The 16443-nt window shown below is 35.3% G+C and overlaps 4 protein-coding genes across 4 annotated transcripts; 3 read left to right on the top strand and 1 right to left on the bottom strand.

The window, feature by feature from the left end:
- Nucleotides 1-1172: 1172 nt before the first annotated feature.
- Nucleotides 1173-4887, top strand: LOC130716206 (uncharacterized). Its single transcript, XM_057566406.1, has 7 exons — nucleotides 1173-1519; nucleotides 1636-1806; nucleotides 2768-2932; nucleotides 3014-3178; nucleotides 3772-3906; nucleotides 4115-4212; nucleotides 4329-4887. The coding sequence occupies exons 1-7, from the start codon at nucleotides 1322-1324 to the stop codon at nucleotides 4528-4530; spliced, it is 1134 nt and encodes a 377-aa protein (XP_057422389.1). The 5' UTR covers nucleotides 1173-1321; the 3' UTR covers nucleotides 4531-4887.
- Nucleotides 4888-6481: 1594 nt separating this feature from the next.
- Nucleotides 6482-8677, bottom strand: LOC130714137 (60S ribosomal protein L15-1). Its single transcript, XM_057564031.1, has 4 exons — nucleotides 8545-8677; nucleotides 7849-8015; nucleotides 7009-7206; nucleotides 6482-6925 (listed from the first exon to the last, which is right to left on the bottom strand). Exons 1-4 carry the CDS (start codon nucleotides 8546-8548, stop codon nucleotides 6680-6682), a joined length of 615 nt encoding a protein of 204 aa, XP_057420014.1. The 5' UTR covers nucleotides 8549-8677; the 3' UTR covers nucleotides 6482-6679.
- Nucleotides 8678-13004: 4327 nt separating this feature from the next.
- LOC130712832 (uncharacterized) lies at nucleotides 13005-14673 on the top strand. Its single transcript, XM_057562651.1, has 2 exons — nucleotides 13005-13122; nucleotides 13586-14673. Exons 1-2 carry the CDS (start codon nucleotides 13005-13007, stop codon nucleotides 14671-14673), a joined length of 1206 nt encoding a protein of 401 aa, XP_057418634.1.
- Nucleotides 14674-14812: 139 nt separating this feature from the next.
- Nucleotides 14813-15713, top strand: LOC130712831 (uncharacterized). The gene is made up of 3 exons (XM_057562650.1): nucleotides 14813-15018; nucleotides 15113-15234; nucleotides 15301-15713. Exons 1-3 carry the CDS (start codon nucleotides 14813-14815, stop codon nucleotides 15711-15713), a joined length of 741 nt encoding a protein of 246 aa, XP_057418633.1.
- The last annotated feature ends 730 nt before the right edge of the window (nucleotides 15714-16443 follow it).

Here is a 16443-nt window from a genome sequence, read left to right as displayed (position 1 = left end):
GATATTGATATTGATATTGATTTATTATTTTAAGGTTTTTTTTGCAAATTGTTTTAAGATTTTGACACTATTAAATGTTATGAGTGAAAGAGAAAGTATAATTTTTTAATAAAAATTAGGCAAGTAGAAAGAGAATAAGCAACTGTTGCTTAAATAAACAACATTGCTAAAATTTAAGAAATAAGAACTATTATGTCATGTTGCTTCAACAATTGCTCAAAATAAGCAATGCTGCTTAGTGCGCCAACTGGGTTAAGCAACATGTGTTGGAGATGCTCTAAGAACCGTGTTCTCATATGAACAATTTTACTTTATGAGTTTTTAGCTTAAAAAATGTATTTTACTCTCTCATCCATATTAATTTGTTTTATGGGTTTTGCTTCATTGCTTTATGAAAATAAAAAAAATATAAATAATGTGATTGGCTCTAGCCCCTCTAGAGGGGCTACGCCCAGAGGTATTCCTGCCAAGGGGCTGGCACTTAGTTAGTAGTTGGGCATTGGCTAGTGAGGCCTAGTAGACCCATCAGGGGCAGTTACGCCGGAAGCCCACTTTCCACCCTATAAATATGGGACGGTACGGTTACCAATTGTAAATGACATTTTTGTTCATTTGATCAATACATACACATGAAATTCAATGATTCACTTTTTTTCTAGTGTAATCTCTCTACTCCCTAGGCGTTACCCCTTCTTTGAGTGTTCGAACCAAGAACAATGATGTTGCGCACCAGTCGACTAGTACTAAAAACTCAAAGTTAAAAACTCATAGTTAGAACAAAATTTGCATTAGTTACTTATGAATTGCTTAGACTTTTTGTGGCACTTCAAACCTACGTAAATAGTGCTAAAAACCAAAAGTTAAGATGTTAGAAATAGATACACTTAGTTCCAAAAATACATTACCCGGTACAATTGAAATTTGACTATATATGGCATAAAGAGTATCAAACGTGTGTCTGGACTCGAAATTGTGATGGTCTATGTATCTGGACTCGAAATTGGACCAGAAACAGTCTCAAACGTATGAAAGATTATCACTGCCCGTGGGGCAGCGGCAACAGTAACAGTAACAGTTGGCCTTATCCATCAAAGGAAAATATGATATGGCAAATGACGTGACCCCTAATATTAATATTACACCGAATCGAGTCTATATGCAAATTAACAAGATATGAACAAGTAACAGACATGTTGAATAGGAAACAACCAATGAATGAAATTTAATATTCTGTAACTGCAAATAACAAGATCATAGGAGAAACCACAAGAGTTTAAGTTGAAGAGGTGGTGGAATAGAAGAACAAGATCAAACAAAATCCATGGCTGTTGCTGCTGCTGCTACAAATGCAATAGTGAAGTATGGAATCATAGGAGTTGGGATGATGGGAAGGGAGCATCTGATAAACCTGCACCATCTTCGTACCGAAGGTGTGGCGGTGGTCGCCATCGCTGACCCTCACCTTCCCTCACAACAACTCGCCCTTGATTTGGCACACTCCTTTGATTGGCCCCTCAAGGTATATATTATTATGATATCAATGACCATGATCTTACTCTGGCTCTGTCTTTCTCTTCATGGAATTCCTTTGGATATGATGGTTGAATGAATGATCTTGAGTTGAAAGTTGTGAAGGTCTTTTCAGGTCACCAGGAGCTGTTGGAGAGTGGCATGTGTGATGTTCTGGTGGTATCAAGTCCTAACATGACACATTACAGGATTCTCATGGACATAATCAATCATTCTATACCCCATCATGTACTTGTAGAAAAGCCACTCTGCACTACTGTCTCTCATTGCAAAGAGGTTTGTCATTCCTTCCCTAAATTAATTTGGTTTCTGCCTATAGTCTTAACTTTTATTATGCATTGGTTTGGATAACCTTTTCAATAGCTACTTATAAAAAAAAAGGTGAATTACTCTTCCAAGACAACCAAAGTGGATGGTGTAGGCAGGTATTAGAAGAGAGAGAACGGTTAGATATGATATATGATATGATGTGACTGTATGAGAGAAAAATGAGATCGATATTGTCATATCGGGGGGATGTACAGTTAGAGTGTTTAAAAAATGGGATTGAAGTTGAAATTAACTTACACCTCAACTTCATCATAAGCCCCCTGATCTAATTTCTCCTTATATAAGCATTTTTAACTTGTAGACTTTTTCATAAATTAAAACTTTGATACTTACCACAGTTGTTAGAAGTGAATCCTAATTCCTAACTAGGTATGTGTAATTTGACACAAACAACATATATGAGTAAAAAAGTTTTGTAACTTCTTGTCTCTTCATTAAGAATGGAGACATCAACAATACTTATGAGCATGACATTGCCTTTACTGTTATCATGTGTAAATGAGTTTTAATATTGGCTATCTGACTCCATGAACAAGTCAAGCATACTGCATAAATTGCATAAACTGCTTTTCCTTTGGCAAATAAGTAGTTTTTATTTTTATAGTTGGACGTCTTACTTTTAGCTGGGGAGGTCATGAATGACCTTCAGCAACTTTTACTCTTTACCTTTTTGCAATTAGACATACTTACTGTCTTGGTGATGGATATAGCACAAACCATGTCTCTTGTTTTATCCCCTCTTCTGTCATCATGTAGGAGATATATTTAGGCATAATGCATTCTTTTTAAGGTGATTGGAAGTCTAGGTTTGGCATTGACATAGCACATTTTGAATTATGCTGTTCATTCCTCTGTTAAGTATTTGGTGATGCACTGATTTATTGCTCTTATAATGTATTTCTTATAGGTTGTTCAGGCTGCTAGAAAGAGACCAGATATATTGGTACAGGTTGGACTGGAATATAGATACATGCCCCCTGTTGCAAAACTTAAAGAAATAGTTAAGGGAGGAAGCCTTGGACATGTCAGAATGGTATCAATTCGGGAGCACCGGTTCCCTTTCTTGGTTAAGGTTAGATTTGTACAAATTTAGTTTACATTACATGTTTTTGTTCCAGTAGTGAACAAGCTGAAAGATTTGTACCGGTAATAGGTAAACAATTGGAATCGGTTCAATGTTAACTCCGGGGGCACTCTGGTAGAGAAGTGTTGCCACTTCTTTGATCTGATGAGGCTGTTTGTTGGTGCGAATCCTGTTCGTGTGATGGCTTCTGGAGCTATTGATGTTAATCACAAAGATGAAATATATGATGGAAAGGTAGATTAGGTACTTCATTTGCAGTTACAATTAGATAAAGCTTCAATCATCTCTTTGTTAGTGTGTAGGATTCCTTGATTAATACTGATTATATCTTTGTATAATATCCAGAAAAAGAAATATGCTATGAACTTGGTTTCAGTTGTTCAATAACTATGTGTAATCCCTTGAGCCAATAAGGCATAATCCTTTGTTCAGCAGGGAATATTCAATCAGCTTAGTTTCAAACTTAAACTCCTCCAAATGTGTAATGGCTAAACTGTTTTTAAGACTAAGCAAAGCAGTGCGTATATATGCACATATCACTCACAAGCTCAAGAGGAATTTAGAAATTAATTTGTGGTTAGTTGAATTTTTTGGTTCAGAAGAGTTGAGGTCTCCTGATGTTTGTGCTTTGTTAGTATAGCACTACTGATTATGAATTTTTGCTATATGAAAATTAAGTTATATTTGTGTTTCAACATTCAGGATTATGGACTTCAATTCTTGTTGTCAGGGTTCTGAACTGTAATTGGCAGTTCGGCATGGTGTTTTTCTCTCTATGTATTGTTGTTTTATATTATCATTTCTATTCATTACTTTACTTTTGGCAGGTGCCAGATATTATTGACAATGCATATGTTATAGTTGAATTTGACAATGGTTCTCGAGGAATGCTTGACCTTTGTATGTTTGCTGAAGGGAGTAAAAATGAGCAAGAAATATCTGTTGTGGGTGATATTGGAAAGGTAAAATTCTCCCCCCAAAAGCCACTCATTGTACTTGTTATCTTTAATTATATAATTTGTGGTGTTACGATCCTGATAATTAAGGTACATTTGTGGTTGAGTGACCATGCTTCAGCATAACATTTCAAAGATAGTGTGCAACTGCAAAGTTTAAAACTATACTAAAACATGCAACCTGACTTTCTCGCATTGAAACTGTTTCTAACAGGGAGAGGCCTTTGTTCCTGAGAGCATTGTGCGGTTTGGAACACGCGATGCGGGGAGAGATGGTGTACAGACTTTGAAAGCTGAGGATCAACGGATAAAGTGTGTAGCTTCTCTTCCTGTTAAATATATGGTGAAATGAATTTGAAGCTGATCTTATTATTATGAAAGTTCTTCAGTGATTTTGATTAATTGTTTCATTTTTATGGCCTCTACAGATATGATGGATTACACCATGGGTCTAGCTATCTGGAGCACCTGAATTTCTTGTCTGCAATTAGGGAAAAAGGTGAGAAGGCTCCTGCTGTAGATCTCCAAGATGGATTAATATCTGTTGCTATTGGAGTTGCAGCTCAGCTTTCAATAGAATATGGTCGATTTGTTACTATTGAGGAAGTCATGGAAGAGCTCCAAGTTTGAGGGAATTGAAACTTGGAAGTGAAAACAATTGCTGTCTCTAGTGTCTTACTTCTTTGACATATAGTAGGATACAGTTCCTTCCATCACTACCTGATAAAAAAAAGTGCTGAATAATTTATGGAAATTACAATTCTTCCACCTAAATTTTAGTCCATTGGAAATTTAGGTAAATTTTAGTCCATTGGAAATTTAGGTCTCGGATAATTCTTTATCAGTTCTCTGATTTTTTTTTTTTTACAAAACAGTACTCAAACGCACTCTTAAGATTCACTGTTTTCTGAAATTTATTTTCTGTGAATGAAACAGTTAAATGTCAAAAGAGATCTTATGCATGTACATATTTGATCATTTTGGACCTTTGCATGTATTTTTGAGTAAATTTTGCATTGTAAATTTTTAATAATTGTGTTGTAACTGTTGAGGTACTAATGGTAGAGGTTTTGGTATATTAATTGAAGTATGAGCCAGATTGTATAAGGTTGATGTTCCAATACTACTAGAAATTCGTGCTAGTGGAGAATAGGCCAGAAAAATTGCAAGAAGATCGTATATGATTTATGTCAAATTCAAGTCTTTATAAGATTGATGGGAAAAAAAATCCTCTTCTCAATTACTCCTTCTATAGATTCAAAATAAGAATAAAGGAGGGGAGCATCTTACAACTGTGTATGCTGGTCATAATCATATGATTTGTAGACAACTGAGATCAAATTAATAGTTTGCATGAAAATATACATGTTTTGTTGGAAATCCTTTCACTTGGAAGAGAGGAGCAATTTAAGAAAGATTAGATAGAGTTCTATTCAATCTTTGATTGGAGATTCAAATTTCCGAATGGAACCATTTTTCATCTTCATAGCCTCAAGTATGATCATGCTCCCCTTCTCATTAATCTTCAGCCTAAACAAAGATAGAATGTGATTGGCATGCCTTTTTGATTCCAAACCGCTTATTCATGATCATTTCCCTCAAATTTTTAGGTCCAGTTGAAAGCAGTACGATAATTGAAACGATTCTATGGATAATATACAAAGGGTTGTAATCGGAATGCTGTTTGTGGAAACATTCCAAAAGAATAGAAAGCTTTCTAACAGTTTGAATGATTGCTAGAAATTTTGGAAGAGGCCAAAATCAATTTTTAGAAGTGCTACAAGCTTTGTTACTGAAAGACAGTGACAATGTCCTATTTCAAGAGCAAAACATTCTTGTTTCAAAAATCTAGATTTACATGGCTGAAGTTTGAAAATATAAAACCAAGGTCTTTCCGTGGAAGAACAATGATTAGAAAAAGAAAAAAAAATAGAAGCTTTACAAAATGAAGTTTGATTTCATGATGGAAATGGTGATGGATTGAAACGCATGGTGACTGAATTTTTCAGAGACTTGTATACAATTGAGGATAAATAATAAAACCTACCCTCAAAATACATTTCAATTAAAAAATCAATCTAATAGCCAAATTCTGTATATTGAATATAACATAGACTTTAGGAAGACCAAAATTCACAGGTGAAGTTAAAAGCCGAGCTAGTAACACATTGATTGATATAAAAATGCTATTGATTTTACATGAGCATATAAGATGATTGATATAAAACTGCAATTTCATTGATTTTACATAAATTTATATACAAACTACTTTTAAAATCAACCTACTCTTGTCACAAACTTAAATTCAGATCCTACTATGTTTAAAATAAATCTAATAAAACTGCAATGTTCTATTCTATACATTTTCCCTGATGTTTGTGCTTAGCTCGAAGTACCCACCGTGTTAAAATTAATGATTAAAGAACTCTTTTAATTAAGCAAATCTAAAACAACATTACGTAAAAACCTACATTTTATTTTGCATATTCCGCCTCAATCAAAATTACCAGCTGCTAAAATATTACCAAGCATTAAACGAATAAACAGAGGCCAATTATAAAGCAAGAAAAATGACAAGATATAGTAAACGACAATATGATAAGAAAAATCCCGGCATGTCAGAAAATTACAACACACTAATCTCGACTGTTTCACCACTAAAGGGATTCCAGAAAAAGGAAGTCCAGGCGTTCAAAACTTGACGATTTATAAAGTCAAAACATAAAATGCACTGCAAAATATTAAGAAAATGAAACACCATACAATAGAACCAGCAGAATCAGCGGTAGCGACGAAGAGAAAGAGAGTTGTTTTTCTTCCATGTTGCCCTGCGGGATGGACGTGCTTTGTGGTGGCGATGTCCTTTGCCCACCAAACCCCTGTTATGTTTCCCAGCAGAAGTCTTTCCGGTCAGTTCTCTGTGCTTATGGACTGGATTGCACAGCCAATTGATCCTTGGGTCATTCCTTATAGCAGTGTGGGCAACATCCACCAAAATGATCTCATAATATTTGTAGGTCGAATCCTAAAACAATTACAACAATAGTATTAGATCAACAAGCAAGTAAAATTTGTAACTGGGTTTAAATTAAAACAATGTTGACGAACCTCATTCACCCAGTAAGAATTGAGGACCCTGAGGCCACCCAATTTCCGTCCAGCTCGCTCCTCAGCAACTGACCTCTTGCTGCGCTGAAATTTCAGTTGAGTAACTCCTTGGTTTGTTGGCTTCCCATAAACAATACCTTTGGGAACTGGCCTCTTCCTCCCACCCCTTCGAACACGAACACGGTAAACCACATAACCCTGAAACATTGTAAGGAATATAATCACATTCAAGATCAGATCATAACAAACAAAGTAAGGTGCTTTAGTTCTACAATAACAGGTAAAGTTGATTCCTAATGGATAAAAGTGCTAGAATATAGATAACTATGGAAGTAATACAATTGGTGCATTTATCAAGTGATTGCTAACAAAAGTGGAGGAGAGTGTCAAACCAAGACAAAGTTAAATCAGTAAGGAAGAATTTTGCTAGGACAGTTGGCCAATTGCTCATTTCACAATAGCTAGTTGAACTACCTAATCATTTGTGCATATACAAGTTCCAATGAAGCAAATTCACATGCATCAGAAAACTGCATGACCACACATTAAACTTCATAGAAAATAATCATCTAATTTATGCATTAACAGGGTTTATTTCACCATTATTTTAACAGCACAAGTGACCCAACTACTTTACCAGTAAAATAAGAAAGAAACTACATATTATTCGCACTAATTGCCAATAGAGGGATATCACTAGCACATAATAACTCCCTTTTTCAAACAACTCCACCCATAATGCAATGGAAAATGTAACATCACAGAACAAATAATACAACAAAACACACAGGAAAATAAACCTCTAAACATGAATCCAAACAAATATACAAAGTTGTTCACCTGCTTAGCCTTGTAGCCCAAGCGGCGAGCCTTGTCAGGGCGAGTAGGCCTGGTCAAACGGACAATCGAAGGCTGCTGACGATACTCCCAGCACCTGACCCTCTGCAGGAACCTCATGACATCAGACTGCTTCTTGCGCCATAGCTCCGAAACATACTTGTAGGCACCTATTAACCCCACAAACCAACACAAATTAGAATCACATACTTCATCAATTAGTAACACCAATTTCAAATAACTCAGCATCTAGAATAAACATGTAAACCTAAATAAAAACCCTAGGTAGGAAAAGATTAACAAAACGCATCCGAAAAGCACACTACGGTAACATTTTGCAGTATACAGGAAAAATCAGAGCTAATCTTGACAACAAAAGCTAAATAGATTCCAAAATCTGGTACAGAGTATGAATAAACAGAAAAACAACAATAGCGAGATCAAATACGAATCATGAAAACTCTGCAATTCAACAAAAATCTCAAACAAACACTAACACAGTTCCTCAAATCTAACAATAAAATCGAAAAATCTTCGAAAATGGAGCGTAACAAGTTCAATCGAAAGACAAACAACACGGAAATGAACACAACGAAGCAAGCTTCGTGTTGATTCAGCAGATCGATAACAACAGTTTGATGAGAAAGCGAATGTAAGAGAAAGAGATGCAATGGAAAGAAGAAGGGAGAGGGAAAATACCCATCGCGCTGCGTGAGATAGCTGAAGCGAGCAATGACAGTGAAGACGGATTAGGGTTTGGGAAAGAGTTATCTTATATAGGAGCCACGCCGGAAAACCCTTGTGGACATTTTCAGCCCAACTTGGCCTTAGTCTTGAGTTATAGGCCCGGACTGGCCCAACTCATTTTTTTATCTCTTGGTCTTTCATCTTTTTTGTTATACGATCTGAAATTCTCTTTAAGAAATTACATTTATTTTGCACCAATATATATATATATATATATATATATATATATATACTTATATCATAATATATCTTAGAGTCGAAAGTTATAGTGCTAATCTCCTCAAAGCTTTGAGATCACGATAAATGAATTAACATCTCTAAACAAATTATATTTCATACGCACGACTCAAGGATTGAACCCCTGATTAAATGGTTAAGGATATGTTTAATGTTATTATTAAAATAGTATAACATGAACAACACTTGGCACAATTAAATGGTTAAGGATATGTTTAATGTTATTATTAAAATAGTATAACATGAACAACACTTGGCACAAATGGACGCGCCACTTCCTTTCAAAAAAATTGTGTGTTTGATTTTCGCTAACATTGTGAAGATTGTATTGGTAGGCAATTGTAAATACCTCTATAAGAGACTTATGGTCCTAGATGCATGTTTTAGCCGTTAGTGGTGAGCAAAGTCGAACACATGAAAATTTTCTGTCTCCAAAAATTAGTATAACACAATAGGAATATTGTGTGTGTATTATTACAGTCAAGCAACCAATTGACCCAAAAGCATAAGCTATTAGCTGAGGTGCACATGAATTTTTTATATCATATTTTAACACGCCCCCTCACGCAAGGGAATAATGGAAAATGCAAAGGTTCACCTACCATATACTGAAATTCAACTTTTTATTTGAAGAATTGGGGCTGGTAGAAATCGAACTCTAGATCACTTAGTCATAGAGACATGATAAGTGCTAAATTTACTTAATTTCTATATCATTTGTGGGCATTTATCTAGTTTAAAAATGTGAAATAGCTATCAAATTAACCTCCAATCAAGGTTGTCATACTTGAGAGTCTACGCTAACTCGTTTTGGGGAGGTAAACTCGTTTCTTCGAGTTGACTCGTAGACTCGTATGAGTTTACCAAAAAAAAAAACCTTAGTAAAATATGTCATGGTATATAAAGAACACATACTACAACCATCAAGGAGACATTAAACAAATAAATTTTATATCCAACTTCATAATAAAAGCAAGTTTAACAAAATACATAAACAACCAAAGTATCAAGAGTGCATAATTCATAAAAAAATCTTAAAGGTGATGTTTCCTCTTCTCCTAGGGTTCAAAGGTGAATTAGAATGTTGGATTGAAATGAGAAACTCTATCTTTCTCTTAGTCTTTGTTGAAAGCTTTTTGTGAAAACCCAAAATTACCCCTTTTGATTTCGAGATTTTCGTGCAAAATATGTTTTCTTCGTGACTTGTAGACTCAGTGTGGAATCGCGAGTCTATCCGGGTTTATCGAGTCAATAAGAGTTTGCATGATTACAGGAATTTTAGAGTTTGCTTGCGAGTTGACTCATTTTGGGGATCTAGAATCGTAGACTCGTAAGATTCTAAGACTCAAGTTGCGAGTTTGACAACGTTGCTTCCATTTGTGAAGATTTATTTGTTAGAGGTTTTGTGTAGAGATTGAGTGCTAACTCTCACATTTTGATGTAGGAATGAGTTTTGGTATAAAGATTTGTTTGAATTTGTAAATCATGAGAAAATATAATAGATTGAAGAATTAGTGCCTTGCTTGCTTGAAGTTTTCTTAAAGCAAAGAAATTGTTGAAGTAAAGACTACTTGCTTGCTTGAAGTTTGCTTGAAGCAGAGAAATTACAGAAGTAAAGATTGTTCCAAGCAATCATTTTACAGTAAAGATTCTTTTTATATTGAAGAGTGCGTGAAGCAAAAGTAAGATGGTGGAGAATTCTTCACCACGAAGAAAGTTTTCCTGAAGCTGCTTGGAGCAACCTTGGAGCAATCTTGACAACAAAACTCTATAAAAGGGCCAAACGCACAGCTTTAAACGTAACAAATTGGAAAACAAAAAGAGAGAACTGATACCCAAAAGAGAAAACACACAAGAAAGAAGAGGAAAAAGAAGTCTAAGGTTCTTGTGCCCTCCACCGAACTGGAGATACGCTGACGTTGGCACGGGATCGTCATATCTTCCTAGTTTCTCTTTGTAAGCTGTTGAACATCCATGAAAATGGATAGTTAAGTTCTTTTTGTTGGGATTGGGTGTAATACTTGGCTTGAATGTATCCATCTTAGTTCTTTTGTGTATACTATTTTATCTCTTGATTTCAATGATATGATCCTGGTTTTAATGCTTATTTTTGCTTGATCAACTAGAACATTGTTTGAAATTTGATGTGTGAGTGGAAACTACATATTTAAATTGGATTTAGGCTGTATCGTCTAATCTTCCTAATTGCTAGACCTAGGGTTAGGTTTGTTAGTCGCTTAACATTTAACATTCGTACCCATTATGTTTTGCTTCGTTAGTTATGCGAAGCATCGATAATTAGAGGAGTTAACTGTTGATCTGCTCGTGTAAAAAATTAATGAGATAGATAAGACTGATGTAATGAAATCAAGAATAGAATAGGTCGTATCCGTTGAATTATAGGATATATGAACCTCAATCCTAACAGTTTTCTCAATATGTTTTACACCCGTTTTTATCACTGTTTTCTTTATTTTCACAACACATTTCGAAACAATCAACCAAAACCTTTATTGAACTCATTGCTTAAGCGTTGTCGCTAAAAAACGGCGTTGTATTTCCAATTTCTTGAGAACGATAAAAACACTTTGTTATATTACAATTGAATCTTGAAGGATTTGAAAATGGTTTGGTAAATATCTTTCAACAAGACACTGATACCATGCCAAATAATTAATTATCCCAAAACATTTTATCATAGTTACCTAGTTCGTCATACATTGCGGTACGGGTACCGGAACGTGGTTCGTGATTAAAGAATTATGCGGTACGAGGGGGTATACATAGTCGGTTCATCATTTTGGTATGTGGTACGTTTTAATTAATTAATTGGTAAGCTCATATAAAAATTTATGATAAAAAAATTTAAAATTAAACTAATTAATACCAATAACTATCTTTTGAACCATTTTAAAAACAATTGACTAATAGCCACACTTTGATTCATTCCCTTCATCCCTTGTAACATGCAAAGTAATACAATAAAACAAAATTGAAGGGCCTTTGACACATTATCAAAAAAAAATTGAGGAGTTTCACTAACAACGACGGCTAATGTCTTCTTAACCAAGACTAGAAAGGAACATTAATTTGACTTTTTATTTCTTCTTTTGGTCCTTTGTGTGTGACTTCATCAATGGTACCAAACTCAACTTCTCATCTCCGTTCTTATAGCCTGATTCCTCCAAATAAGTGTCATTTGGGTTCATATCCCATTTTTTGAAAGGGTCATGCTTGTAAGTATCGAAAGATCGGGATTGCAAGTGAATATTTGAGTGAATAAAAATCAACTTATCAGTCCTTTCACAGTTATGGATGGCAACGGGGTGGGTACCCGGACCCGCGCCGCGGGTATTTACCCGTACCCGTCGTTTCATAAACAAGTACCCGTTTACCCGTTTAACGGGTCCGGGTATCCACGGGTACCCGCGGGTACCTATATCTTAATTTTTTTTCTTTTTTTATGCTAAATCAAAGGCAACGTACTGTACAGAGATCTTATAGAAATTCAATTTTTAGCAACAATGCCGATAAAATATGTTTACAATATCATTTGTATGATTTCATGCCTTTTGTTTGTTACTTGTTTTATGGTGTGTCCAGCATACACTTTCTTCTTGCAAAAGTTTCAATCTCTTTCAACAAATACAATACTAGTTAAAACATCAAATAATAAGGCTAGATTCCTCAAAGAAAGCACATTGCATATAAGAGAGAAATTCAATAAACACCTGGGAAGCACAGACTCGGCAAAACAGAAGCGTGTTCACGTGTCCGACACGCGGATGACACAGGCACGTGACCGACACGCTTTTGACACATGTCGGAGACGTCTAAGACGTCTCTGAATTTAAAATTATTATTTCTTGGCTCGGACACGACTTGTAGAATGTGCCGACACATCTTTATGGTTGGACACATATATAGGACACTTGTGTCATTTTTATTATTATTTCTTGACTTAAAAAAAAGATAAATTAGAAGTCAAACAAACTTTATCTAATTAAAAATCAATTAAACCATATCTCTTGGCTCATAGCGCACATATTTCACCTCTCGTGTTTCATCTTCTTCTACGACTGCTAGCGACGAGAGTTTCATCTTCTTCCTCCTCCGGCGACGGCGGCACTCGTCCTCTCTCCATCGGCGCGGTTCTTCGTCTTTTTCTCTTTACTATGCGTGTTTCATCTTCCTCCTACGCCCACGACGTCTTTTTCTCTGCCGACGACCACCGTCGTTTCCTCCTTCCTCCTAGTCTTCTTTGTCGCTTCCCTTCATTGTTTCTGGACAAAGGTAAGAACTTTATCACTTTAGGGTTTTGTTGTTTTTGCTTGCCCCTGTTGCTTATTTTGGATGTACATGCTACTTTGTTACCTCTTTCTAATATACCTGTTTACCTAGTCCGTTCATAAATTAATTTTTGTTTCACTGTCATGCACATGCTTATCCTTAGTCGTGCACTCCAACTGCCCCATATTTCAATATTATAATTAATTTGTTGATTAAAAAAACTCTTTGATTTTTCTGCTAATTTCTGTAAGTTTATATGAGATAAATAACTTTAGCAGTTTGTAATTTTAGCCCCATATATATGAGAGCATGATCAGATTATGCTGTTGATTTTTGTCCAGTTTTCTACTTTTCCTAAATTTGTGTCTGTTTAAAATCATGATAGAAATGGCTTCTTCAAGACATGTTGACCAAGGGGATGTCACCAAGCCTCTAAATAACTTTGTAACAAAGACAAAATGAGCAGGAGTTGGGGGTGGGAATTTTCAAGTCCACTGCAAGCTCTGTGACAAATTCTTTCATGGATCTTACACTAGAGTCAGAGCTCATCTATTGAAGATTCCAAGACAGGGTATTGGATTTTGTAAGAAGCTAACACAAGCTAAGCTTATTGATATGCTGAAATTAGACAATGAGGCTACAATTATGATTGAGAAGTCAAAAACCGAAACAACACCTTTGCCCCCGCTTTCTAGTGAGAGTCCTACTGCTGATCATAAAAAGAGGAAGACATGTGGAGCTCTTGAAAATGCATTCAATATGCAAGGTAGAGAGACACTTGATTATGAAATTGCTAGAATGTTTTATTCTTTCGGATTGTCATTTCATTTTGCAATAAATCCTCATTTCAAAAAGGCATTTGCTTATGCATGCAATAATTTCATAAGTGGATATCAACCTCCTGGTTATAGCAAGTTGAGAACAACCTTGCTAGAAAATGAAAGAAGACATGTGGAGAAGCTATTGGAGCCAATTAGGACTTCATTGAGCCAAAAAGGGGTGACTATTGTTAGTGATGGATGGAGTGATCCACAAAGGAGACCCCTTATCAATTTTATGATTGTCACGGAGAGTGTGCCTATGTTCCTAAAAGTTGTAGATTGTTCAGATGAGGTAAAAGATAAATATTTCATTGCCAAAAAGATAAGAGAGGTTATAATAGAAGTTAGACCCTCAAATGTGGTGCAAGTTGTGACTAATAATGCGCATGTGTGTAGGGCAGCAAGTTTAATTATTGAATCTGAATTTCCTTCTATTTATTGGACTCCTTGTGTTGTGCACACCCTTAACCTTGCTTTGAAGAATATATGTGCAGCTAAGAATACAGAGAGAAATAATACTGTCTACGAAGAATGTTCTTGGATCACAAAAATTGCTAAAGATGCTATGCTTATCAAGAACTTCATCATGTGCCACTCTATGAGATTATCAATCTTCCATTCATTCAATTCCTTGAAGTTGCTTTCCATTTCTCCAACGAGATTTGCCTCCACAATAGTGATGCTCAAGCGGTTTAGGGAATTAAAGAAAAGGGCTTCAAGAGATGGCCATTAGTGACAAATGGAAATCTTACAAGGATGATGATGTTGATAAGGCCAAACTTGTGAGGGGAAAATTGTTGGATGTTAGTTGGTGGGATAAGGTTGATTACATTATTTCATTCACTAGTCCAATCTATGATGTCCTAAGGAAAATGGATTCGGAAGCTTCAACTCTCCATGTAGTATATGAAATGTGGGATTCAATGATTGAAAACGTAAGAAAAGTCATATACAAGTATGAAAGAAAGACGGAGTCGGAGGTATCAACCTTTTATGAGGTAGTGCACTCCATATTAGTTGATCGTTGGACTAAGGGTAACACACTTCTCCATTGTTTAGCTTACTCTTTGAACCCAAGGTTGTTATCTATATTCTTTAAATATAATGTTTAGTTATATTCTCTATGCTATTCGAATTTATATATAACCATATTTTGTATATATTGTTTGTAGATATCATAGACATGAATGGCTAAGTGAAGATGCTAGTAGAGTTCGTCCACATAAAGATGTGGAAATTACTCGTGAACGGATGAAGTGCTTCAGAAAGTACTTTTATGATGCGGATGTGAGAGGTGTGAATGTAGAGTTTGCAAGTTTCTCAGATGGAAGAAAATGATTTGATGACATTGACTCTTTAGGAGATAGGGGGCAGATTGATGCTAGATCTTGGTGGCTTACTCATGGTGCTCATGCTCCACTAATACAACAAGTTGCTCTTAAGTTACTTGGGCAGTCATGTTCGTCTTCATGTAGTGAAAGAAATTGGAGCACATACTCCTTCATTCATTATTTAAAGAGTTATAAGATGACACCCGAAAGAGCTAAAGATTTAGTATTTGTTCATAGCAATCTCCGGCTTATTTCGAGAATTTCTCCACAATACCATGAAGGGGAAACCAAGATGTGGGATATAGCGGGAGATGTGTTTGAATCACTTGATGAGGGTGGATGTGGAATACTTAAAGTTGCTAATTTATCACTTGATGAACAGGAGCTAGAGGCTATATTTTTCAATGATGATGATGGTCAAGAAGGGGGAGCAAGCCACTAGATAGATTAACTCTTTTATTTTATGGAGACAAAGTTCTTAACTTGCAAAATGAGACTTCTTAGTATTTCTTTTTTTGGTGAAGCTCATTGACATAAGATTAAACTTTTAAGTTTTTAATTGTAATGACATTAACTTGTGTTTTAACTTTGGGAAGGTTATATATAAACCTTTACTTGTTCTAATATTCTCTTAATTTTGTGAACAAATTATCATGTTGCTTTTTTTTAATATATATATATATATAAGTCGTATCCCGTATCCTATTTTTTGGAGTTTAGCCGTGTCTCGCCCGTGTCCCGTGCCCGAGTCTGTGCTTCATAGATAAACACACATGGGTTGAAATAGCTCTCTTTTCTACAATACCAAAAAAATTGATGAGGTACCAGTATGAGAGCTTACATAGCAGTCAAACCCAAACACTGAAACAAACTATTGACATGAAATCCAAGAGCTGAATATATCCAAAACATTAAGTCATCATGCATCAATCCGGAAATTAAAACCACATCATCATCTTAACAATTATAACAAAAACATGCAGAAAAATAAAGACACTAAAAACTATCATTTCCACATCAACTCAAAAGCCAATCTTCAATTAATCATCAATGATGTTCACTTCATTAACACTAGTTTCATCACATGGCTCCTCCTACAAAAGTAAACAAACAAATCAAAATTTAACGAACCAATAATATTATAAAATTTAAAAACAAAGTTACACAAAATG

This window comes from Lotus japonicus, chromosome 4 (assembly GCF_012489685.1).
Source record: "Lotus japonicus ecotype B-129 chromosome 4, LjGifu_v1.2".
In the NCBI taxonomy this organism is placed as follows: domain Eukaryota; kingdom Viridiplantae; phylum Streptophyta; class Magnoliopsida; order Fabales; family Fabaceae; genus Lotus; species Lotus japonicus.
The sequence above is the reverse complement of the archived record's forward strand: the minus strand, read 5'-3'. Positions and strand labels throughout refer to the sequence as shown.

Coding starts and splice junctions, on each gene's coding strand:
- LOC130716206 (XM_057566406.1), top strand. CDS start 1,322: ATGGCTGTTGCTGCTGCTGCTACAAATGCAATAGTGAAGTATGGAATC. Junction 1,807..2,767: donor CTGTCTCTCATTGCAAAGAG/GTTTGTCATTCC, acceptor TATTTCTTATAG/GTTGTTCAGGCTGCTAGAAA. Junction 3,907..4,114: donor TTGTGGGTGATATTGGAAAG/GTAAAATTCTCC, acceptor TGTTTCTAACAG/GGAGAGGCCTTTGTTCCTGA.
- LOC130714137 (XM_057564031.1), bottom strand. Junction 7,207..7,848: donor TGGGCTACAAGGCTAAGCAG/GTGAACAACTTT, acceptor ACAATGTTTCAG/GGTTATGTGGTTTACCGTGT. Junction 6,926..7,008: donor ATTCTTACTGGGTGAATGAG/GTTCGTCAACAT, acceptor TAATTGTTTTAG/GATTCGACCTACAAATATTA.
- LOC130712832 (XM_057562651.1), top strand. CDS start 13,005: ATGCGTGTTTCATCTTCCTCCTACGCCCACGACGTCTTTTTCTCTGCC. Junction 13,123..13,585: donor TTCATTGTTTCTGGACAAAG/GTAAGAACTTTA, acceptor CAAAATGAGCAG/GAGTTGGGGGTGGGAATTTT.
- LOC130712831 (XM_057562650.1), top strand. CDS start 14,813: ATGGATTCGGAAGCTTCAACTCTCCATGTAGTATATGAAATGTGGGAT. Junction 15,019..15,112: donor GCTTACTCTTTGAACCCAAG/GTTGTTATCTAT, acceptor TATTGTTTGTAG/ATATCATAGACATGAATGGC. Junction 15,235..15,300: donor TTATGATGCGGATGTGAGAG/GTGTGAATGTAG, acceptor TTGACTCTTTAG/GAGATAGGGGGCAGATTGAT.